This window comes from Diabrotica undecimpunctata, chromosome 7 (assembly GCF_040954645.1).
Source record: "Diabrotica undecimpunctata isolate CICGRU chromosome 7, icDiaUnde3, whole genome shotgun sequence".
In the NCBI taxonomy this organism is placed as follows: domain Eukaryota; kingdom Metazoa; phylum Arthropoda; class Insecta; order Coleoptera; family Chrysomelidae; genus Diabrotica; species Diabrotica undecimpunctata.
Genome location: NC_092809.1, coordinates 98,054,120 through 98,080,780, shown reverse-complemented (window position 1 = coordinate 98,080,780; position 26,661 = coordinate 98,054,120). Strand labels below are relative to the sequence as shown.

The 26,661-nt window shown below is 32.2% G+C and overlaps 2 protein-coding genes across 4 annotated transcripts in view; one reads left to right on the top strand and one right to left on the bottom strand.

Annotated features, from left to right (window-relative positions):
• The window catches only part of LOC140445628 (dopaminechrome tautomerase-like), a 153,089-nt gene that overhangs the window by 69,012 nt on the left and 57,416 nt on the right, over positions 1-26,661 (top strand). The gene's annotated exons all lie outside the window — the stretch shown is intronic.
• On the bottom strand, positions 5,441-26,256 carry LOC140445629 (15-hydroxyprostaglandin dehydrogenase [NAD(+)]-like). Its single transcript, XM_072537836.1, has 5 exons — positions 26,067-26,256; positions 12,627-12,753; positions 10,957-11,063; positions 7,754-8,091; positions 5,441-5,761 (listed from the first exon to the last, which is right to left on the bottom strand). Exons 1-5 carry the CDS (start codon positions 26,163-26,165, stop codon positions 5,614-5,616), a joined length of 819 nt encoding a protein of 272 aa, XP_072393937.1. The 5' UTR covers positions 26,166-26,256; the 3' UTR covers positions 5,441-5,613.

Below are 26,661 nucleotides of genomic sequence, written 5' to 3'. Positions count from 1 at the left end.
AAACTTTATTTCAAATGTCCGTGCAGTAAAGAAATGTAGGTATCTGCGGCTATATTCCACAAGCGCACTATTTCAACATTCTTTAGGGTTTCAGCTAGGATCTATAAAATATTATATACTTTTTATATATAATATTAAATCAATACCTATAAATAAATGTACATTAAATATAATCCCATATATTTTTTTAGTACGTCTTTACGATATCTATTACAATATAATAATTTGTACTTAATGTGCATGAGCAATTATTCAATTACTTTCTAATGTAATTATTTAATTACTTTTAAAGTGGACAACTTCCAAATGTAAACACCGTACCTATATACATATTACATATGTATATAGTACTATATAAAAATGTAAAAATGACAAGTATTATCTAAAATGTTAACAACGAATACTTAAATAACATTAGAATTACAGAATGAGAAAAACACAATACAAGTAAATAAAATAATTAAAACTGGTGAATTAAAATAGTTAAAAATCTAACCTATATCACTCATATATCTGGATGACAATTTTTTAATTCCTAAAATATTTTGTTTAAGCAGGAAAGTGTAGATGGAACTTTAATTATCCACATCCTTCTTTTGATTGATGGCATTTTTCGCATTATAAATGTAACACATCTCAAGGATTTTTCGTTGAAAATCTCTATTAGATGCATCTAAGATGAATGTGTCATTATAGAGGACTCTGTGATCTTTGCTATTAACGTAAATACTAAGAATTGTATAAAATATTGTGGTTTGAGTTTACAATCACTTTTATGAAGGGCCAATCTTTTGCTTAATCTTTGGCCAGTCTGACTAATATAAACTAAGCCACATTTACATGGGATGCCATATATTACGTTAGAATGTTGTAAGGTAGGAGTAGGATCTTTTAATCTGGTGTAAAACAAGTAAGGCGTTTTTTGGTTATAAGTAGATATTTTGATATTAAATTTACTAAATAAACTAATAAGTGATCTAGATAGATTTTGTATAAAAGGTAGTTTACCATATCTCGCAGGAGTATCAACTAGAGTAACATTGTGATTTGCATCATTGTTTACAATAGGATTCGGGAATAACAATTTGTTAAGCAGTTTTTTTGGATATTGGTTAAATAACAATATATCAAATAAAATTTTAATGTTTTTTTTAAAAAAATTCGGATGGCAAATCTTAATTCTATTTTTCATTGCTAGAACAACATTAATTTTCCGTTTTTCGGGATAATAGGAATTACTGTTTTTACGATACCAATGAAGACAAATCAAAATACTGTCAGTTCTAACAACTAAAGTATCTGAGAAAGGGACCAAGGAGTTAGACTCCTCCTCCACTGTGAATTTTTAATGTGCATTGAATGAGTTAAAGATATTAAGTGTATATATTGTACTTTGTTATGTTTTGGACCCATCGGTAAACCTATGTTTTGTTTGTAGAATTTGTCTTCAAAACAGAAAAAAGTATTGCTATACAAGTATGTAATAATATTAACAAATTGATCCTTAGGAATAGTGCAAAAGGCTTCAATTAGATTAAAATCTTCTTCAACTATCGATGTTATGAGAATTAAAGGTATGTTTGTAAACAAAGATACTACATCGAATGAAACAATCACGTAACCTTCCGGTATCGTCATGTTATTTATCTTTTTTGTAAAACCAAAAGTATCTTTTATACTAAATTTGTTATATTGTACGACAGCTTTATCAAGAATGTTTGATAGAAATTTGGCCAAAGCTTGAGTGGAACTTTGTACACATGATATAATAACTTCTATTGATATTATAATAATATTAATAACTTATAATGATATTTTGTGCTGTTTCTGGTACATACTAAATAATGTTTTCAATGTCACTAATCATTTTATAAATGTCCAGATCTTTTGGTGTTACAAGCAAACTAAATTTTGGACCTAAAGATAAAAATTTCAGAACTGGTTCTGGTATGATGGTATTTGAGATGTTCTTTATCCACTTACTATTAGAATTTGTTAATAAATTATTTTTATTTCTTATCAAGTTGTTTAACTTTTTTATATTGTCGTTTTTAATTCTGTTGAAGTGTTTATTGTATGTGATTAATTGTCTTGGCAAAAAAACATTAAAAATATCGGAAGGTAACGATTGTTGCAATATTGCTATATAATGGTTGGCTTGCTTTTCCAATTTAATAACAAACAAATGAGTATCACGTATGGTAATATTATGTAATTTAACATTTACCTGTTGAGTTAGTGCATTAATCTTTTGTATGTTGTGGTTACCAAGATGTTGTGGTGTGGTTCATAGTTGTTTGGTGTAGTACTTCATTCTTTTTACATTCGAGTAGAAAGATCTTTCTGTTCTTCTGCGCCGCTAATTTTCTTTGATTTTAGTTTATTTGGTGAATGTATTATACACATCTCTACTTGTAACCAAAAAACACTTAACTTATTTTACACCAGATTAAAAGATATACTCCTACCTTACAGCGTTCTAACGTAATATATGGCATCACATGTGAACGTGGCTTAGTTTATATTGGTCAGACTGGCCAAATATTAAGCAAAAGATTTGCCCTTCATAAAGGTGATTGCAAACTCAAACTTCTACAAGTTTTAGTATTTACGTTAATAATAAAGGCCACAAAGTCCTGTATAATGACACATTCATCTTAGATGCATCTAATAGAGATTTTCAACGAAAAATTCCTGAGATGTGTTACATTTATAATGCGAAAAACGCCATCAATCACAAGAAGGATGTGTATAATTGCTTAACCAAAATTTTTCAGGAATTAAAAAATTGTCTAAAATGAAAAAGACAGCAAAGATTTGATTTCACGTACAAAGCGTCTATGTATCTGTTGATACGTATTTCGACTTATTAAGTCTCATCAGAACAGTTATTCATAGCCGTTCTCAACGTGAAAAATAATCTTTTCTGTCTTTTAAGAAGCAACAATAAAATGGCTTCGTTATGGACACAATAGCGACATCTGACAGAAAAATTGCTATTGCGTCCATAACGAAGCCATTTTATTACTTACTTACTTACTTACTTGATGATGTTAAAGAACTTTTTAAACACGCTTTACACAATGTCACTGCCTTAAACTGGAACAAATGCATTCAACATGTGATAAAAGAAAAAGAAAAAAATGTGGGACTTGGACAACACATTAGACAACGGGGTGGAACCGTTAATTATTAACGTGACTGCTGAAGACAGATCCACAGATGAAGAATAAGTCAACGCAGAATATGAATAACGTGATACTTCTTATATAATTAATCTTTTAGCTATTTAGTATTAGTTGACATTTTTATTATAGGCATATGAATTATTTTCATTAACTTTATTAAAAATTTTCAAAATGATTAGAATTATGTACAAAATTAAAATTATTACCCATTGACAAAGTAAACTGATTGTTGCGAAACTGTCGATAAAATAATTATGTTTTTTTGTTTAAAAAACTGACATTTGTATTACTCAAATAACAAATTACATTCTTCAATTATTTGCATATATACATAATATATAAAATGTGCTAAAAATAAAAACAAGTGATACTTCTTCTTCATATATAACTTTTACAAATGCTGTGAAATCCATTTGCACGCCCATGTACGTTTTACACTTGTAAATAAAACCATTATAAGCTCATTAGCTATTGCCTAGGAGATTCTTTAACCCTTATTACTATGGAGCCTATTTATATAAGTACTGGTTCAAACGGAACTTGCACGTTTCTTTACTGCACGGATATCTGAAATGAAGTATAGATTATATTGGATGATGTGTGGATGGATGTTTCAAGGTTAAACTTAGTTTAGAAAAACCGATTACTAAGGTATGATTCAAAGACTAGATAGCAATTATTAGAGACAGCGTTTTTCAACTCATAAAGTAGTCCATGATGCCATACACAGTCAAATACTATTTCTACGTCGAAAAATACTGCAGTGCATATTTTCTTTCCCTCTACACTCCTTATAATTTCGTTTACGAGTCTATGATAAATGATATCATCTGTAATGATGATTTAGACATGATCATTCTAGTATTGTAAAGTATAGTGCTCATGTCCGAAACCGATTTGATATTGACAAATTGTGTAGAAGAAGCCAATTTAGCATTTAAGTCCTTTTAAAAATGGTTTCCCAAATATTTTGGTTAATACTGATGCTATTTCAGTAAATGCTAATCCATAAATTTCATAAGAACCTTAACTGGGACAGTGAACTAAAATTCACTCTAAACAGGGTGCGAAAGGGAGCTAAATTCTTAGGAGCGCTATCTGGCAGCAGCCAACAAAAAACTTTCCTGCATACATACAAAACCTATATAAGATCGATTGTTGAGTACAGTGCGGTTTTTACGCCTTGCTTAACAACATAGCAACAACATGGCATGAATGCGATCATGGCAAAGGAAAGAAAACTCCTAAAGAAAATCATTAGCAAACGGGCAGACTATCCGTCGGCATTCATCCACCAAATCTCTGATATACCCCTTGGACCTCTTTCCTCTCGTACAAACTTCTCAACTTGGCTGGAAACAAACATCCTGATAAGTACTTCGACACCCAAGAAGCGACACCACTAACATATCGTACATACTAATATATCGCAGATACTAACAAGCTGCAAGCCAAAATTCTTAATTAAAAGAGCCATTTCCACATGTATAGCTGGTAATAACCGAAGATACCTCTCAAGACGGCATGGCTAAAAATGTTCCTCAACTAACAATTCTGACTACTGCTCTTTAGCAACCCAGTCGTCTCCTAATCTCTGCAAACTACATCCAGTATAATTACATTCGTAAACTAATGTCTGCTCTTGGCCCAATTCACTCCCTGGCAAGGGAGCTTCCACACCTTGAAGAGACGCTCCACCTAAACAAGGTATAATAACGTTGTCATTCATTCATTCAACGGAGGGTCGATCATTCAACGAAAATTGATCTAGTAAGAATTCAAATTTTTGCCTTTGAGTTTTGATCAAAGGTCAAACCGCCCCGGGAGTTTAAGCTGGAGTATTAATCTCAAGCTGATCAAAAGCCAAACCGTTCTACCCGTCGGCAACCAGTTATTGATTGATCACTTTTCGTTACTTGTCTTGGTATTGATTAGATTCGGTCTAATATCGATTAGTCTTGTCCAATGTTTGGGTACTGACCAATACATCATAATTTTATTTCAGCTTTTGTGGCATCTGTTTCATTTTGCTTGGTTTTATTCTATCCTCTCTGGTGATTTGTAGACATCGTTTCATAAAATTCGATTCAACCGTTTTCTAAATAGGATAATATTTATCATTATGCTCTGAAATATTATTTTTTTATTTTGATGTAGATCTGTCACCTATCGGGATCATATATGAGTATCTTGCCGCTACCCTTATATAGAATATACAGAATAGTTGATGCAGTTACATAAAAAAATAGAAAAAAAGTAAAAAATTAATATATTACAAAATAGATATAACAATAAAAGTTAATTTAGCTAGAGAAATGAACTACTATCCTGACATTAACCATGGACAACTGAAAATAAATATTTGCTTATAGCAAGAAATATACTAAAAAGATAAGTAAGTATCCATATCCAAAAATTGCTAAATTTATTCAGTTTTCAACAAATTTCCCTTTTGTGTGAGTCTGTCTGCTGGAATAAACTCGTAACATGGTTCTCCACCTTCAATCAACCAAAGTGTTCCATTTGGTGCATATTTTAGTACCTTGATTGCTTCTTGAGCTACATGTTCGGGCCTAAAATATTAATAAATATCGAATAACTTTAGGCAACCTTAATTTAAAACACAAAATCAAAGCATTAAACAATAAAAATTAAGTATGCATAAGTAACTACGTAAGTAAATACTACTTTTTTTCTACTTTTTTTAGTACAACCTTTTTTATTAACACGAATAAATGATGGTGATTACAGCTCGGATGTTGAATGTGCAACGAGTATTCTATCCTCGGAAAGACGTTTCTTTATAACATTGCTCAGTACATTCATACGTTTCGGAGAACGAGTAAAAAAAATTACATAAACCCAGGTTAGCAAAAGAGACTTTTACCATTTTATGCTCAGAAGCTGTCTTCAAAACAACTAAATTGAACTGGTTTGCACAACAATGGATAAAATGAGCATACAGAAATGAACGCCGAATTATTCCTTGAACTCTATTAATTTTTCCTGACATGACAGCAGCGCCATCATAACTTTGGCCAATTAACTTATTAGGAGTACCGTTCAATTATAAATTATTGAGTTGCTCCTAAATACACTTATTGCTCGTCTGTATTATGTGAATCATGTAAAAAATATCCCCAAAATCTTTCAACAATTTGGTTGCCAAGGGTATATCTCAAATTTAAAACCATTTGATCTTAAACGGAAGCGTCCGTAGTCTCATTGCTTATTAGTCCATAAGCGACATATAACATTGAATCCAGCAGTTTATTTTAAATAGTTTCTTAGGTTTCCAAAAAGGTTGTAATGTGTTTGGTTACATGTTTTTGCAAAAGTGGCAACCTCTCCCATTAAGTTGATCCCCGAAATACTCCGGTTTCGTAAATCTCAAAAACTAATATCTCTGTACCATTAGTCTGATGTCCCATACACAAAAAGCATTCCTAAAGATCACACACAAACGTATATATTATCAACTCGACATACATGTAAAGAAATCGCAGTTTCAGTATGGGCGTCGGTACAGGAGATCCTCTCTTTACATTAAATACATTATTCCAGAGATGCTTGGTTGTAAACCAAGATATGTACGTCTGCTTTATAGATTATAATAAGGCGTTTGATAAAGTCAGTACAAACAGCTTATGAAGGTCTTGAAAGCAAAACACATGAACTACAATGATCTTTAGATCAAAAAAAATCTATATTATAAACAGTAAGCAAAGTAAGCATTAACGAAAATACATCAGAAAAAATCGAAATTAAAAGAGGGGTAAAATAAAGCTGTGTGCTCTCACCATTTGTCTTCATGTACATATACTCTAAAGAGATTTTGATAAGGACTTTTTGGGGGAAAAGCTACTAGAATAAAAGTCAATGGAACACCAACATAAAAGTATGCGGGTGATGCTATTATTCTGGTAGAAAATCTCGATTTACAGAGACTGATGAACAAATTAGTTGATCATGCTAAAGAGTATGGCCTTTTAACAAATATTAAGAAAATATGAAGATTTTAAAATCATCACAAAATATCACAATAATAGGTCAACAGTTAAAGGAAAAACTCTTAATTACTTAAGAAGATAATTACAACTATCTTGGCACCATAATCAATCACAGAAAGGATTACTCTAAAGAAATTAAAGTGCCCTTAAAAAAAGCATGTACAAATTGTTACAGCCTTGTATCATATTACAATTCGGCCCTCACATATTTCCTTTATTTCCACATATTAACTTAATACGGCTCCATATATTTCTTGATCGACAAACATAATCCAGCCGTGAACTTTATCGACCAAAAATTCGAGTTTTGTTACATGTCTTTCTAAGTTTTTATTAAGTCATAAATCAGACCCTTTTATATATTTTTTAAGAAACATTATTTAGGTAATTATTCTAGGTCAAACACTATTTTATCGGTATAAAAAACAATTTGGTAAAATAAAACAAACAGTTAACTGTTTTGAATTTTAGCGTGAACACGATTTTTGACATGATACAATATGTATTCAATTTAGAATTCTTACATATAAATACTGAGAAGATATAACTACTTACTTTTGTTTTGGCCATCTATCTTCTTTTAATCCTTGTTTCACATACTCATCGTAAATTTGTCCAAAATGTCTTCCTCTAATATTCTGAATTAATGGGGTTAATGTCACTCCCGGACAGAGGGCCACGAATCTAACCTTTAGTTTATCATAAAAGTATGGAACTCCCCAAGATTTAGTTAGAGCTGAGACTGCAGCCTTTGAGGAAGAGTAAACTGGAATATGAGGATAACAGTCGCAAGCTGCAGTTGAAGAAATATTGACGATAACAGCTTCACGACCTTGCTTGAATTTAGGAAAGTAATCTTCTATAGCCAGAAGAATTCCTATAATTGTCCCTTTCTAAAATACATTTTTCTAGATTAGACAACAGACATTTAATTACGACAAATGTTATATTTATGTCACTCAAAATTAGGACAGCCAAAATGAAGAAGGCAATTCATTGTTTTAATTTTAATATATTAAAAATAAAATAAAATAGATTGTGGAAATTACATTTGGTACTTTGGTTACATGAGAGAAAAAATTCAGAGCATTATATCAGAAAGTTGACATCAATAGAAAAGAATTCAAGGCAACCACAAAAAAATGTAGAAGTAGAATGGCGACATATTTACAACAAGGAAAGATTTATTGAATAGGTGGGTGGAATACTTTAACCACGCACTTAATATAGAGGAAGAAAACCTGGTTGACGAAAGAGATGTGGTAAGGGGATCAGACGAGAGGGAAAAGGAACCAGCAACAATTATTGAAGTAAAAGATTCAGTTAAAAAACTAGCCAGAAACAAATTACCCGGAATAGATAATCTCCCAGTTGAACTATATAAACAAGGTGGTCATGATTGAAATATTGAAATACTTTGCACCATACACAAAAAAGGAGATATCTTTAAATGCTTTAACCACAAAGCAATTACGCTTCTAAATGCAGCGAATAAAATATTTTCCACAGCACTATGTCACCGTATGGCACCATATGCAGAACGGATAGTAGGAAAATACCAGGCTGGTTTCAGAGGTGATAAATTGACAATTCATCAGATTGCAACCCTAAAACAAATTTTGAAAAAAACACTGGAATAAGCATTGATACTCATCACATATAAATACATGAAAATAGGTACGCAACCACAAACACTACGGCCACTTGTTATAGAAAATGACGTCATCGAAGCAGTTAACGAATTTGTATACCTGGGAACGCTCGTCAATACTGAAAATGACACTACCGCAGAGATAAACCGCAGAATTTGCACGGCTAATAGATGCTATTTTGGGCTTAATCTCCTTTTTAAATCTACAGTTATATCAAGAAATACAAAAGTAAAACTCTACAAAACAATAATACGCCCAGTCCTAACATATGGTTCAGAAACCTGGACTTTAACAAAAAGCAATGAAAACATGTTAGGATGTTTCGAAAGAAAAATACTAAGGCGCATCTATGGAGCGGTAAATGAAAATGGTGTCTGGAGAAGACGATATAACTTCGAACTCTATAGGATATACCAGGAACCAGATATCGTAAAACACATAAAGATAGGACGTCTGAGGTGGGTAGGCCATGTTATGCGGATGGAGCAAACCGACCCAGCTAGAAAAACGCTCCTTGATAGACCTATTGGTCAAAGAAGAAGAGGAAGACCCAGAACAAGATTCCTAGATAACATCGATGAAGACATGAGAAATATGGAAATACGTGCTTGGCGGAGGAAGGCGATGGATAGGGACGACTGGAGAAAAATTCTTGGGGAGGCTAGGACCCACACAGGGTTGTAAAGCCAAAATGATGATGATGACTCATCACATATTTATAGACCACAAAGCAGCCTACAACTCTGTGAATTGAACGGAAATGTTATAATAGAATAGAAATATGCTTTATTGTCATTGAAAATTTTACAATTTTAAGAACAAAGCTTACGAAAAGTAAAAAAAATAATAACAATTAAAACTTACTTAAATTACATAAATCGTCAATATTATAAAATAAAACATAGTAAAATATACAATCCATTGCAGAATTTCACTAAATTGCAAATTGCATAATAAAACCTTACGAACTAGTTTACTAGTTTAAATGTTCAAAGCAATGAAAGAGCTAGGAATACCAAATCAGTTAGTAAATTTAACAAAACTAACTCTTGAAAAAGTTGAATGACGAATTCAGGGGAAACTGCCTGAACCTTTTAAAACAAATAACGGGTTGCGTCAGGGAGACCTTCTTTTTTGTATACTGTTCAATCTGGCTTAGGAAAAAGTAATACGTATGTCACAAATCACAACTACTGGTTCAATATATAATAAATCAGTCCAAATCCTGGCCTATGCTGATGATATCAATACTGTTGAGAAAACGGAAAACGCTGTACAAAAAAAAAACGAATTAAATGAAAATAAGCACGCAACCACAAATCCTCCGCTCACTTGTGATAGAAAACGACGTCGTCGAAGCAGTGAACGAATTTGTATACCTGGGAGCGCTTCTTAACACTGAAAATAATACTACCGCAGAGATAAACCGCAGAATTTTCACGCCTAACAGATGCCATTTTGGGCTCAATCTGCTCATTAAATGCACAATTATATCCAGATATACAAAAATTAAACTCTACAAAACAATAATAGACCCACCCCTACATATGGTTCAGAGACCTGGAGTCTAACAAAAAGTAATGAAAACATGTTAGGATGTTTCGAAAGAAAAGAACTAAGGTGAATTTATGTAGCAGTGAATGACACTGGAGAAGACGGTACAACTTAGAACTTTATAGAATATACTAGAAACCAGATATCGTAAAACATATTAAGATAGGACGTCTGAGGTAGATAGGGCATCTAATGCGGATGGAATAAAATGACTTAATTAGAACGCTCCTTGATAAACCCATTGGTTAGAGAAGAAGAGGAAGACCCAGAACAAGGTTCCTGGATAACATCAATGAAGACATGAGAAATATAGGAATACGTGCTTGGCGGAGGAAGGCGATGGATCGGGACGTCTGGAGAGAAATTCTTGAGGAGGCTAGGACCCATGCAGAGTTGTAAAGCCAGGTTACATTTAAATTTTGATAAATTTCTAACACTCCGGCTTCCTAAATAAATTTTTCTATCCGCTACCTAATAAAAAAATTTAACTGCCATAATTTAAGCTTAAAAGATTAACTATTAATCTTCAAATGTTAAAAACATTTTACTTACAACATTGATATCCAATTCTTTCTCCCATGTAGAATCATTCAAGATACCAGCGTTGTTAAATAAAATATCGATATATTTAAAGGTTTCCACAGTCTTCTTAAAAGCACCTAAAAATAAATTTTGAAAATAAATATATTAAAATTGCTTCCGTATCAAAAAGTAATAATCATTGTTTTAATACAAACTCAAATGCCTTTACTCTCAATTTAGAATTTTATGCTATGTTTTGTATAGACCAGTGTTTTTCAATTTTTTTGATTTCGCAAACCCTTTGCATCATCATCATTCTGGCTTTATAACCCTGCGTGCGTCCTAGCCTCTTCAAGAAGTTCTCTCGAGTCGTCCCTATCCATTGCCTTTCTCTGCCAAGCACATATTCCCATATCTCTCATGTCTTGATCGATGTTATCAAGGATTCCTCTTCTTCTCTGAGCAATGGGTCTAATAAGGAGCATTTTTTAGCTGGTTAATTTTGTTTCATCCGCATTAAATGCCGTATTTACCATAGACGTCCAATATTAATATGTTTTACGATATCAGGTTTCTGGAATATTCTATAAAGTTCGAAATTGTATCGTCTTCTCCATTGTCATTCACTGTTCCATAAATTCGCCTTAATACTTTTCTTTCGAAACATCCTAATATGTTTTCATTACTTTTTTGTTAGATTCCAGGTCTCTGAAACATATGTTAGGACTGGGCGTACTATTGTTTTGTAAAGTTTTATTTTTGTATTTCTCGATATAATTGTGGATTTAAGGAGGAGATTGAGTCCTAAATAGCATCTGTTGCGACTCATTTACAGGTTGAAATATTCTGGCGCCCCCTTGTGCCATAGAGAGCCAAAGAAATAATTTAATAAAAATACTATATACATTAGGTAATAATTGTTTTTTATTTTGGTAATTTTTCTGTTATTCCGGGCCAAACTGCATCGACGAGGGCGACATTGACACACTGCATTGGCGCCATCTGCAACTTAGTACGGACTTCATATTTTGCTTTTTCGCTTGCCCCGAGCGTTTGTAAAATAAATATGATAAATTTCTCACAAGATCGCAGCCTTTAACATCTGTACGACTGTCAATAGGGGTGGTGGTGAATCAATCCCAAAGAAAAATAGACATTATTATGACTTAAAATACGGAATTAATGTGTAATGTGTAATTTGTCGCCATATTTTATTACGTGAGAGTCCAAAGCTTATGCTGGATTTTACAATTAAGTATCAAAAAGAAGCTGATAAGCTCTTGGATTACTTTGAACGAAAGTTGAAAGCTAGTCAGCAGCAAAATACTATAATTCAAGTAAGTAATAATATAATAATGTTTTCATAGTCTCCTAGTCTTTTGGTGTTGTTAAGACCCTCAATATATTTAAACGATACGATCCTTCTTCTTCTTGTACTTTTGAAACTGCTGTTTGCCAGTGCATTTCGGTGCATTTGTCGTCTGTTTTGTTTTGCAACGTTATAAAACACAGATTTGGATCAAATCCTGAATTCGTTTTCCAATTTATATTCTAGTTGTAAGATGGGTGTCTAACTGTCTAAAATTTAACACTATTAAAGTACATAGTTGTTATTTATTGAAACATTTTATACCAATTAACTGTTTTAATTCTGATTTTCCTAATCTTACGTTCATTTAAAATTAATAGTCTACACTCACCTTCAAACTGTTGCCGATTCGTTACATCTGTCTGTACAAATATTGCCTTATTGGGTCCAAATTCCTTTTCAAGCTCCTCCAAAGCACTTGCACCAGCAGATGGATTTACATCAGCCAAAGTGACGCCCTAAAAGTGTTTCATTTTGATTTATTTAGACGTTATTAGGTATTTTTTCTTTTAAATATTACTATTTAGAATTGAGATAATAGACAGCAATTAATCAGCCATAACGTCATCTCCTATTCTAAAACTAACGTAAAATAGACCTAATAGAAAAATATGCTAAGAGTTCTGCGAAAGGATCGCCAATTTAATCCCCATGATGTGACTTCAAAAAGTTAGCTCTAGATTCCATTCTATCGACATTCAACGGCTTTAAAAATAGATAGCCATTTTATGGAAATTAAAGAGAAAAGTATATGATGTTTTCGAAGATGCTCTGCTATTTCACACATTCTTTTTGAGTCAGGTCGTGTTTCTGCCGCGTATGTAATTTTTGATTTGATAACTGTTTTGTAAATTTTCATTTCAGACTTTTATTTTTTTTACTATATTTTTATTCCTCCACATTGTTTCATTCAGGCAAACTGCGGATCTGTTTGCTCTATTCCCTTAATCTTGCACTTCTGTTTCAAGCTTTGCGTAGCTAGATAGTCTGATACCTAGACAATTAAACTCCATCAATTGTTCTATTATCTGACCTTTCAGCTCCAATTGGTACAGCATACGTTGTAAATTATCTTAATTTTGAAAGACTAGTATTGCGTCGTCTACTCAGCAGATTATTTTAAGTTGTTTTTCTCCCACTGGTTATCGTTTTTTAGTACTTACTTATTTTATTATTTTATCCATGATCAGGTTGCACAATAGAGGACTCAGTGAATCTCCCTGTCTTATCCCATCCGATCGTTTTGATTATTCCTAATTTGGTCAGATCTAGTCCTCCGTACTTTAGGAGTATGTTCGGTATTCTATTCGCTTCTGATGATTTTCTATTCTTCAATTTCCTTAATGCTTTCTTTACCTCCTCTTCCTTAATATTTATTTCTTCGTTTATCGTCACCTCTGGTGTTGGTGACTTATTATCATCACCTGTAGCAAATAGGGATCGAAAGTAGTCTGCCCTTCCTACTGAATGTGTTTCATTTTTATTATCTTTTTTGATATGTTAGTGTTCGTTACTTTCCTCTCTCCAAGTAATTGTGTTGTTGCATTAATTATGTTATTTTTGAGATTTTCTTAGCTTTCTTCGATGTCATCGTTTTCTAATATTTCATTCCCAGCAATCTTCTCTAATATTCTTTTTCTGTAAAAGTATTCCGTGGATTCCGGATTGAGTCCTTGGACTTTGATTTTTGTTTGTGTTGGCGCCGTTCTCTTGAGTGTGAATTATTTCATGCTGATTCTTATTTTAGATAATACCAGACTATGGTCGCTACCTACACCTGCTGAGTTAAGGCATCTTACGTCGATTATTTTCGATGGATATATATCTCTGTTGGTTATAACATAATCTATCATAGATTTGTGTCTACGGGTGTTATTGAATGTATATTTGTGTATATCTTAGCTACAATAATAGAGATAAAACAGCGCAAAGACTTTTTTTGTATGAATTCTAGGTGCAATGCAATTTTGCTTCACTTTAGGCTTAGAGGTAATAAAAGTCACTATAAAAGAATCATAATTATTTTGTGAAATCTATGCTATGAACTGCAAAAAAAACCTTGCATTCCGGACAAAATTCCTAATTTAAACCACAAAGGAAGCTAAGAGCACTTAAGGAAAAGGGAAATACCTATAAACATACGGAATAAGAAGATTGTAAAAAGATATAACATGTAAAGCTATCGTCAATACTTAATCTCTATTCAGATGGCCTTAGATTATTACGTGGTTATTTATTAGTTGTTGCTGTAGAATATAGTCTTCCAGAAATAGTTCCAGAAAATGGTTGTGCTGTTCTAGTAGTGATACTTTTTCAAGTTTTTTTTTTAAACATGGCTGCAACTTTAGGTTGCCTTTTATCTTTTTATACTTGTCTTCAATCACTTTTATTTGCAAGCTATGCCAATATTTTTATTCTTTATTTGATACTATTACTCGCGTTAATACTTCTTTATATATATATATATATATATATATATATATATATATATATATATATATATATATATATATATATATATATATATATATATATATATATATATATATATATATATATATGTATATATATCAACTAAGGAACACTCGAAGAGTGGTGGGTTTTTCGGTCAAAGTGGAGAAATAAAAGACAAAGAAGATGGCTACTTCATCTATTTATTAAAGACGTTTCGCTTTCTACTCAGAAAGCATCATCAGATTATCTAAAAAGAACAATATGAAAAACCAAACATCCATAGAAAAGTTATAACATGTGTGTTACCTTAAAAAGACATGTAGCAGTCAATGATATTAAATGTGTGAAAAAGCTTACGACAAGGGACATTTAGAGATCAAGTTGTATAAACAATTAATTGAAACTAGGTACAGTTTATAAATTAACAAACTTAGCACAGCAAAAGAACATGTGATAATCATACATGTACATAAAAAATTATTGTAAAAACTTAAGTAAAAACATTAAAATTCATACGTAGAGAACTAGAAAAATCATAAGATGCACTTCCAACAATATATTATTAGTTAAATTTAATTTTGACTTTAGGTAACATTATTGAATAGGTTAAGATTAAAATATAATATTTAAAAGTAAAATGAAGTTACCAGTCTTTAGCTTACTAGGTGCCGCAGGTAAATGAATCTAACAGATGTAACACCCACGCCAACAACGTGAAAAGATAGTGGCCTTGAGGTCAAAATATGACAGAACAGCAGGCGAAATACCAACCTCTAGTGCAATAGAGCGGTACATTTAAAGAATATGATAAATTTGGGTGACAACTTGTGATAAAACCCAAAAAATGAAAGGAAAAGGTGATTAAGATCACCATTTCCCCCCCAGTGATTGGTTTAGAAAACCAATGAACAAAGCAAGCGAGGTCAATCCAAAATATCATATATTATAATATCTACGTTGTGAGTGGTTAGCCAGCCAACAGGTGAAGATTGATTCAACTTCCACAGTCCAAGGTTCATAGCATTTGGAACTGTGAATGAAACAGATTCTATGAATCAGTTTCAATTAAACAATTTTACTAAACAAGTCAACATATGACAACATCCCCTTAACAAAACTGTAGACAACGTTGAAAAGATCTAACATCAACCACACATTGATAAATGCTGTACAAGAACTATATAGAGACTCTAAGGCACAGATAAAAACAGGAAAATATCTAACGGAAGAATTCCTGGTTACAGGAATGGCTTGCGACAGGGATGCTGTATCTCACCAACCTTATTCAAGATATATGTTGCAGCGGCATTGGAAAGATGGAAAAAAAAGGTACATAGGATGGGTATAGAGCTTCGCAATGAATGTATATATACACTCCAGTTTGCTGATGACCAGGTAGTGCTAGCGACCGATAGGGAAGACATACAGTACATGCTAAGAAAACTGATAAAAGAATATAACGACTGGGAAATGAATGTCAATACAACAAAAACCAAATATCTTTGTATTGGAAATGAGTCAGATAACATAGACCTCGAAAACGGACAACATATTTCCTGCTGTCAGAGCTATGACTACTTGGGTGTTGCCTTTGACAATACAGGAACTGATACACGGGAAATAGAAAAACGAATCACTCAAGCAAAGAAAGTCTTAGGATGTCTCAATAGTATACTGTGGAGTAAAGAGATAACGAAAGGAAGGAAATTTAATATATATGAGACTATGATTAAAACTACTCTTTTTTATGGCACTGAAACATGGAGAATTAGTGAAAAGAACAAAAAGCGAATAGAAGCAGTAGAGATGGATGCAATGAGAAGATCTTTAGGTATTTCCAGACGAGACCGAATCAGAAATGATGTAATAAAACAACGTATGTGAATAGAAGGAAATATAACTCAAGATATAGAGAAGAAACAATTAAGGTGGTATGGGCATGTTCAACGGATGACAGCATCAAAACTCCCCAAAAAAGTAATAGAATGGCAACCGATAGGTCGACGGAAAAGAGGAAGACCCAGATTAGAATGGCAACACGGCGTAAACAAGTCCATGAGCGAAAGAAATTTACCAACAAACGACTGCGAAGATAGGAAGAGATGGTGTTTAGGTATCGGACAACGTCGAAAGACGTTCTAAACCGATGTATATATATACTAAACAAGTCAATCAAAAAACAATTACTTAATATATGTAAATGTGATATTGACAAAATAATTAATAAAATGTAAGTTGATGAATCTAAGTTAAATAAAGTAAATCTCTGGTAAATATCTGTAACGAAATTAATAAAAACAAAATTATATACAACCGAATGGAAATTTCTATTAGCGAAACTCACATTATATTAGAAAATACAACCAAACAATACAAATATTTTAATTAATATACAAATCACAAAACAACTGTTTCTATTTTCCTTTTTTACCTAGTTTATAGGTAAAGAAGAAGAGAAGGTATCCAGCATAAAAAGAAGAAAACTAGAGTATTTGGGTCACATAACCAGTGGAGAAAAATATGAGCTGCTGAGAATTATTATGCAAGGAAGGATCCAAGGAAGAAGAAGCATAGGAAGAAGACGCATCTCCTGGCTGAGGAACCTTAGAGAATGGTTTAACTGTAGTTCACTACAACTTTTCAGAGCAGCAGCCAACAAAGTGACCATAGCCGTTATGATATCCAACCTCCGATAGGAGATGGAACTTTAAGAAGAAGACCTAGTTTATGCATTTTAAAGATAGTTTCGTTATCGACCCATCACAAAAAGCAGTAATTCTAAACGTCCAACCTTCAAAATAGTCTTTGAACCAAATCCTTGCAATGAATCACATACTTGGATTTAATTAGTTGTCTACCAAACATATAGAAAGCATTATAGACGATATCAGGAAGTAATTAGTCAAGTAAATAACCAATTACCTGCTGTAAATTGACTCATTCGGATCATTTAATGAATCATCATCACTCAGAAGTTTCTTCTAAAGGATCACTCCCACATGGAGGCGGACACTGTCCATGCGCTGATAGAGCGAAAGAGAAAAAAACTTAGGACTGGCAGCAGTTAAACAAATCTCAATAAAATATACCGAACATGATATGGAACTGGAAGATTTTAAACATTTTAGGTCTTTGTATCAGTTGTTCGGTAGAATTCAAATCGATCGGACGTGTGTAAATTATCGGCGTTAATAGTATCGATAACAAAACTTTTTTCCTATTTGTTTTGTTGTTTTGCGATAAACAATTAATTTTGGTGAAACTATAGGTGTTTTTTCATAAAGATGAGTGAATTAAATGGGGGCAGCAAGCCCCCCGACCCTCCCCCTTATGATAAAGATGAAAATCAGGTTGGTATGATGGAATTTACAAATATGGAAACAATTTTACAAAAACAAGAGAACCAGAATGTAAGTACTAATTTAATGTCTAATTCTTTGGGAAAAAACGATAATGGTTCTAACGTTAATGAGAAGGTAAATAATAGACAGGTTTATTTATATACAAATAAAGATACCGGACCATATCATGTTTACGTAGAAAATTTCTCGGGATCTTTCACCGGTAAGTTAAATGCTTTAAGAGTTGGTGACATTATTCTTTCTGCGTTTCCTGAATTGGACTCAAAAATTACAAATATTGATTCTATTGGTCGTAATAGAATTAGGATTAAATTAACAGACTACAAAAATGCAAATTATTTAATAAATCAAAAAAATTCATCAGTATTTGTTAAAAATAACTTAGAATTGTATATACCTAAATTCATTCTGTTCCGACAAGGGATAATTAGAGATATTGATACCGAATTTTCTGAAGAATATGTAAAATCAAAAATTAAACAATATGATAGTCATTGTAACTTTGAAATTGTAAACGTTCGGCGAATTAAACGCAAACAGGAAGTAATTGAAAATGATTCAAAAAAAATAATTTACGTTCCCACAAAATCGTGTATTGTTTCCTTTAAATCTCAGATATTGCCGCGTTATATTTCAATAAATAAAGTTATTAAAGAGGTTGAACACTATACACAAAAAGTTTTAATATGTTTTAATTGCCTCAGATATGGGCATTTAGGTAGTCAGTGTAAAGGTCGCCCAAGATGTGGTAAATGCCAAGAGTCACATAATACAAAAGAATGCCAAATAAATGACTATATCCCAAAATGTTTCAGTTGCCAAGGAAATCACTATACAACAAATTTATCAGTGTGTCCAGAGTTTAAGAGACAAAAATTAATTAAGGAAGCTATGAGTTTTTCCAACATAAGCTTTTTTGATGCCAATAAACAGGTTCCCAAAACTTCCTATGCAGATATTTTAAATAAAAGCAATACGAGCCATCCATTTGACTTACTTGTTCAACCCACTTCTTCTACCTATTTACATTCTAGTTCTTCCTCTACTTCTGTTCAGAATATTCCAAAAGTCAACTCCTCTAGAAAACAATTTGCTTCCCATTTGCTTTATAACAGTAACTCAAACGAATTAAAAGATAAATCTAATAAAAGGCCAAGGCCAAATACTCCTGATCCATCTGAACAGATCAGAAAAGAGATTATTTCTCAGGTTAATGTTCCCAGTACTTCGGGAGGAATATTAAGTAGCCCTCAATACAAAAAAACAATTATCACAGATCGACAGTCAGAGGTCCTAGATCCTAGTATAATTAATGTAATTTTAGAATTGGTTATGAAAATTGTTAATTCTCTACAACAAACAAATAATTTAAATGTTTCTAAATCAGAAATCATCCAACTAATTAGTAAACATGTAAATCCAGATGTGTTATCAAATTCGCAGACCTAAACTCAAAATTAAATGTTTTGCAATGGAACTGTCGTTCGGCAGTTTCAAATAAAGTAAATTTAGAATTTTTACTCCATCAAAATCAAATTCATATTGCCTTATTATCGGAGACATGGTTTAAGCCTGGTTTGTATTATAACTTTAAAAACTTTAATTGCTTTAGAACAGATCGTATAGATGGATATGGTGGGTCAGCTATTTTATTGAAAACAAATATTAAATGTCAAGAAATTAGATTTAACATAAATATTCCTATTACATACACATGTATTTCCTTTAAACTACCATCAACAAATAAAACCATTCATCTTGTATCCCTATATAATGAACCGAAAAACAAAACTACAACACAGCAATGGCTATCCTTTTTTAAAATTATACCAAAACCCTTTATTTTGGGAGGTGACTTTAACGCGCACAATGTCGCATGGGGCTGTGAAGTTGATGACACATCTGGAAAATCATTGTTGGATGCTATCGAGCAGTGTAACCTTGTATTTTTAAATGACGGTTCACCCACCCTTGTTCCTTTAACCACACATTCACGAGCATCTGCAATAGACCTCACAATATGTACTCAAGATATTATAGCGCTACTGAATTGGAATGTTTTACAAGATCCCCATGGATCAAACCACCTACCCATTATCTTTTCAATTTATCACCCAAAGGGAAAAGAAACCCAGAGACTACACAAAATCTGGAATTTCAACAAAGCAGATTGGAATTTGTATTCATCACTCTTTACATCTCTAAACCAACCCAGGACGTATGGTGATCTAATTGAAAACTTCTACTTCTCAGCCAATACAGCAATACCACAATACACGAATATTACCAACAAACATCACATTCCAAAACCTTGGTGGGACAAAACGTGCCAGGAAACAGCCCGACGCAGAAAATTAACTTATATTAAATATAAGCAAAATCCCACAATAAGTAACCTAATAGAATACAAAAAGATGGACGCATTAGCAAAGAAAACCTTTAAGGAGAAGAAAAGGAAAAACTGGAGGGAGTATTGTGAAAGTTTGAATCAAAATACTCCCATCATGGAGGTATGGAGGAAAGTAAATTGCTTCAAAAATCGCAAACAATCCAATAAATTGCCTATTGACCCGGACGAACCATGGATAACAGAGTTTTACCAAAAAATTTCTCCAGATTGGGTTCCGAATGATATTACCAACTCCATAGCCACTGTTTCTAGAGATAACCTTTGCTTAGATCGTCCGTTCTATCTATGGGAACTAAGAAGGGTCCTCAAACAAAATAACAATACTGCTCCTGGTAAAGACAATATATCTTATTCTATGATTTCTAACCTGACAAATGAACATAAAATCCATCTACTTCATATTCTAAATAATATTTGGCAGAAACAAGCACCAATTCCAGAAAGCTGGAAGGAGTATATTATAATACCTATAAGAAAACCTGGCAAACGTGATGACGATTACAATTCATATCGCCCAATATCTCTAGCTTCTTGTCTTCTTAAAACCCTGGAAAGACTAATTAAAAATAGATTAGAGCATTGGTTAGAATTTAATGACATTCTCCCACACTCCCAATTTGGTTTTCGCAAGTTCAAATCCACGCAAGATGCCATAACTGCTCTCGTAACAACAGTTCAAGTCAATTTCACGGAAAACTCATCTACTGCAGCTGCATTTCTGGACGTATCATCTGCTTTTGATAATATAAATTTGGATATCCTTGAACAAAAGTTATTGTCAGTCGGGATACCTATAGGTATAACATCCTTTTTGAAAACTTTGTACTCAGAGAGATTGATTTACTTAAAAATCAATGAGAAATTTTTTTCTCCTCGACTGTCCAATATAGGCCTGCCGCAAGGAAGTATTTTAAGTCCACTTTTATATATTTTATATAATATAGATTTAGAAGTCATTGTTCCTATTAACACAAAAATACTACAATTTGCAGATGATGTGGTACTCTATTCATCAGACAAATCAATCGATGTTTCTAAAAATAACTTATTATAATAAAAATAATTTAACAACAGCTATATTAACAATACATGCATATTATCAATCAAATGGATTAACATTATCAGAATCCAAAACAGAAATCTGCTTCTTTTCTAGAAAACATAGAATTCCAGAAGGATATATAAGTTGTGGTCAATTCAAATTTCCAATTAAAAACTGTATCAAATACCTGGGAACTTATTTAGACAGAAAACTTTTGTGGAAAGACCATATTCATCATATCATTAAAAAAACCGAAAAAACTATGAATATCCTAAGAGCTTTCTGTAAAACAAACTGGGGTGCAGATCCCAACATTAGTTTAATGTTTTATCGATCTATGATACGACCAGTTTTCGATTATAGCTGCCACTTGTATGGAAACGCATCGAACACCCATTTAACAAAAATTGAGGTACAGAAAAATAAGTGCCTACGCTTGTGCCTTGGGTATCTGAAATCTACACCAATTAATGTAATGGAAATTGAAGCTGTTGAACCGCCATTGAATTTACGGAGGCAGTATCTTACCGACAAATATATAGCTCGTACCATTAGCAGAGACCAAGTATTTCTTAAAGATATACACAATCTGGCTGTTTTAGATTTGACTAAAAGGTATTGGTTTAAGAAAAAATCTCCACTCGTGGCGGTAAGCTATAGAAATCTGTCTAAATTCAAAGAGGTACTTTATAAGGGTCATCTTCCACCAGTTTATACTGAAAAGCCTCATGTACTGTTCTCAATAAAAATCAAGACAGAATTTCTCAATGATGTCCAAGGCCCCATGTTTAACGCAGAAATTCAGAAGAAATGGCCTAATTATTATTATATATTCACTGATGGTTCAAAAAAAGGAAATAACACTGCTTGCGCAATATACCAACAGAATTCTGGACTACAGCATAAATATAAGTTACCTGATGAAGCCACCATCTACACATCCGAAATGCTGGGTTTAAAGTTTGCTCTTTCTCACGCTTTGACAAACGAAATGAAGAACTGTGTAATATTTACAGACAGTAAAAGTGCAGTAGAAAGATTAGGTATAACAAATAAATCCAAGCAATTGACTCATCTAGATATAGAGATTTTAAAATTGTACTACGAGGTTTCAAAGCTCGGAGGAGAAGTTGTTATCGCATGGATCAAAGGCCATTCTGGGATAATGGGTAATATAATAGCAGATGCTCTGGCAAAAGAAGCATTATCAAGCGGAGAAACCATAGACAACAATATTTTACCGGTATCAGATATAGATGTATATAATAAACATCGGCTTAAATTAAAATGGCAAGCCAATTATACGGAATCCGAAAGTCAGTCATCATTTAAATATTGGCAACCCACACTTCTTAAAAAAAGGTGGTTTCATTCAGAGTCGAACAGAAGTTTTATTAAAACTATTAATAGACTAAGGTCAAATCATGCTCTAACACCTTCAAGAATGTGCAAAATGAATTTAGTAGACACTCCAAACTGTACTTGTGGTAAATATGGAGATTTAACACATATCCTGTTAGAATGTGTAAACCAACAAGGAAATATTACGTGTTTATATGAAAATTTACGAAAACTAAATGTCTGTTTCCCATTTCACATAAATGAATTAATTTTCTCTGGAAACGTAGAAATCTATAATTGTATTTATCAGTTAATAAGAAATTGTAAATATAAACTTTAAACAATATAATTTACTAACCATAGAATTAAGATGAAACTTGTAAGCAATTTGCGAACTCCAATCATGTAATAAACCTTTTAATACGAAAAAAAAATAAAAAAAATAATAAAAAAAAAAAAATATAAAAAAAATGTAAAACAAAATTATTACAAAGGATGACCAAAACAAAATAAAAAATATATATAAAGAAAAATAAGAAAATAAAAAGAAAAAATAAAAAAAAAATAATAAAAAAAAATAATAAAAATAAAAATAAAAAAAAATAAAAATAAAAAGAAAAATTAAAACTCACATTTAGTACTAACTCGAACTCTGATTGTTGTTCTGTGAATACAAATTACAAAATAGTCTGGTCAATTGGCTATGCCAAGGCCATAAAAAAAAAAAAAAAAAAAAAAAAAAAAAGGTCTTTGTATGGTATCAAAAAATCTCCAAATCCGCCTTTGATTAATACAAAAGGAGACATTAACAAACAACAAGTTCTTCTGACAAACTGTGTCTAACTGCAAGTAAAACAAAACAGCATGGGAACTCTAGTATTGAAAAGTAACTTTCATGATGAAAATCAGGAGATTGACCTGATTAGGTTTCGAAGGCGACACCTTACATTGCCAAAAGATTTGCAACTGGTATCACAAAGTCGGTTACCTATATCACATCAAAAGTATAATGATTTATTGGCATTACTGCCATCTGTTCCTAAATTTTGCCCTGATTTTTATAAAAAACTTAGAGCATACTAGAAATACAAATAGTGACTATCCAGAAGGAGACTTACTTGACGATGACTGAGTCGTTTGTACATAAAATACCATTTTGGTTAAAGACATAGATGTATTATTTGTATTTGTAAAGGTGAATTGTATGGTTAAATAAATTTTGGAAGTCAAATAGTATTGTAGTGGTTATTGAATACACCAAACTAAGTCTTACACTTAAATAACCATGAAAATGGATATAGTATTGTATCCTTTCGAGGTACACACACACACATATATATATATATATATATATATATATATATATATATATATATATATATATATATATATATATATATATATATATATATATAGGCGATTCGCTCAATTTGACAAAAGCTTTGACGTTTGTTAGAGTGTCCTGCTGCATTTTTTTCGCATCCTAATTGTCGTATCTTCTGTGGATTTTAGCAGTTACTTGACACTGTCCCATTATTTAGTTGTCACTAATTTATACATATTTTGATGATCCTTAACCCATTAATAGGTTATGTGGATTGTATAAAGCAATAATAATTATTACCAGTTAAACGCCTGAATTTTTATATATTTTACTTTGTCACATTATATACACTGAACGACAAAAAAGTGGATACCCTACAAATTTCCGAAAATAAAAATTCATTGGAAGTTTTATGCACTGTTTCATATTGAGACTCAATTTAAATATTTATTGCGATAATTGTTAGCTATAAACTTGTTTTTGACAGTTTTGATGTTTATGTTGTTATTTTCTGTAGGCGATATTTATCTTCTAAGTTAAAAATATTTAATTAAACAGTAATTTAGTCAGTAATTAAGATATGGTGTTATCTACAGTAGATGCTGCTTGAATTATTGCATTGCTATAAGACGAAAGAAGTCAAGTTTATGTATCTGAAACTTTAGGTATCCCAAAAACTACAGTACGGTTTACTTTCCATCGCTTTATAAAGAATGATACGAGCAACGAGCTGGTTCCGGTCATAGAAGAGTTACCTCGCAAAGAGATGATCAAGCCGTCTGCAGTGGGTTCAAAATGTGAATTTTAAGTGAGAAATGGGTTACAAGACGACCTAATGAAAGGGTACTAATGGCCAAGAAGGTCTATCTCCCAAACCACAAGCCAAAGACTAGGTATCGATTAATTTTTGCTCGACAACATCAACACTGGAATATACAGGATTGGAACCGAATTCTCTTTAATGATAAATCGCGGTTCTGTGAAGTCTGGCAATGGGCAAGAGAGGGCTTGGAGATGGAGAAATGAAAGATATGCCCAAGCTTGTATGTCCCAGAGAAGAAAGTTTGGCGGTGGTGGAGTAATGGTTTGGGCTGGAATCTCATTTGAAGCTCGAGCTGAACTTATTTTCGTCAATGACCCCCTGAATATTCATCGGTGTATAGAGGATATTTCGGCAGAAGCTGTAGTTTCATTTGGTCCATTTATTGGGAATAATTTCGTCGTTATTCATGATAATGCACGACCGCATACTACCAGAATTCTGACAAATTACTTAGGGGAAGTAGGAACTAATACTCTAGAATAGCCAGCTTGTAGCCTTGATCTAAATATCATCGAACATCTTTAAGATGAACTTTATCGTAAGGTTAGAAGTCAACCAGACTAGCCAGAAAGTTTTGCAGAACTTTAAAACATGCTAGTGAAGAATATGAACGTACTGCTCAAGTTTTTATTCAAAATTTGTTCCTTTCTCTGCCAAATCGTATGCAATCAGTTATTGATGTTTTAGGGCATAATACCCGATATTAGAAAATTCTGTTTAAGTTCACGCGTAATTTTTATTGTTTGTAATTCTTTTCGATATTACACTATTTTCTTTTGTAGCCGAATAATTAAATAAATTATGCTAATATATATAATAAATAAAGTAATCAAGCAGTAATGGCCATTTTTTGTTTTAAAAATGAAAGATCTTGAGTTTACAACATGAAACAGTGCATAAAACTCCCAATGACTTTTTATTTTCGGCAATTTATAGGGTGGCTACTTTTTTTGCCGTTCAGTGTAGTTGTTAGTGCTCGTATATCCTTTATGATAGGTCAAATAAAAAAAATTACCTGTAAGCCGTTTCGTAACAATTCTTTTGCATAGTGAAGACCGATTCCTGAAGCTCCTCCGGTGATTAAAGCAATTTTTCCACTTATATCGAAAACCATATTGAAAAAGTTTTAACTAGAATTTAAGAGACAAACAACTGTATTATACTGCAGAAGTTTTACCTCTGATTTGAATAAAGTAACTTTGTAAACACATAAATAATGAAAAAAAAATTGTAAATGATAACCCAATTAACCTTTTCTGACCATTAAAGTTATATCGTAATATAGATAAAATAATAATAGTACGAGATCCCACTGCAAGAACATTTTTACATTTTTGCATACATTTAAGAATAGGAGAATACATTGATAATAGATTTTACTAGTCAAAAAATGGCCGCAAATATTTTTAATTCTATTAATGGTAATAATTTTTTAACAAAAATTTCGTTCATTTACTTTTTAAATAAAATACGCAGCTTTTGACGTATATGCATGTTTCTTAAATCAAATTAAAGCAATTTTTTTAATATGATGACATTATAATGTTGCCTGTGAAAAAGTGGTCGCAGATTATTGTTGCTAGGTGTTAAAAAAGAGCTATCGCGCAACG

What these genes read in the sequence shown, in the direction of transcription:
- LOC140445629 (XM_072537836.1), bottom strand. Translation starts at nt 26,165, where the DNA reads ATGGTTTTCGATATAAGTGGAAAAATTGCTTTAATCACCGGAGGAGCT. An exon ending in AAGAATTGGATATCAATGTT is followed by an intron (nt 8,092 to 10,956) that starts GTAAGTAAAATG and finishes AATGTATTTTAG; the next exon opens with AAAGGGACAATTATAGGAAT. An exon ending in GATAGATGGCCAAAACAAAA is followed by an intron (nt 5,762 to 7,753) that starts GTAAGTAGTTAT and finishes TTAATATTTTAG; the next exon opens with GCCCGAACATGTAGCTCAAG.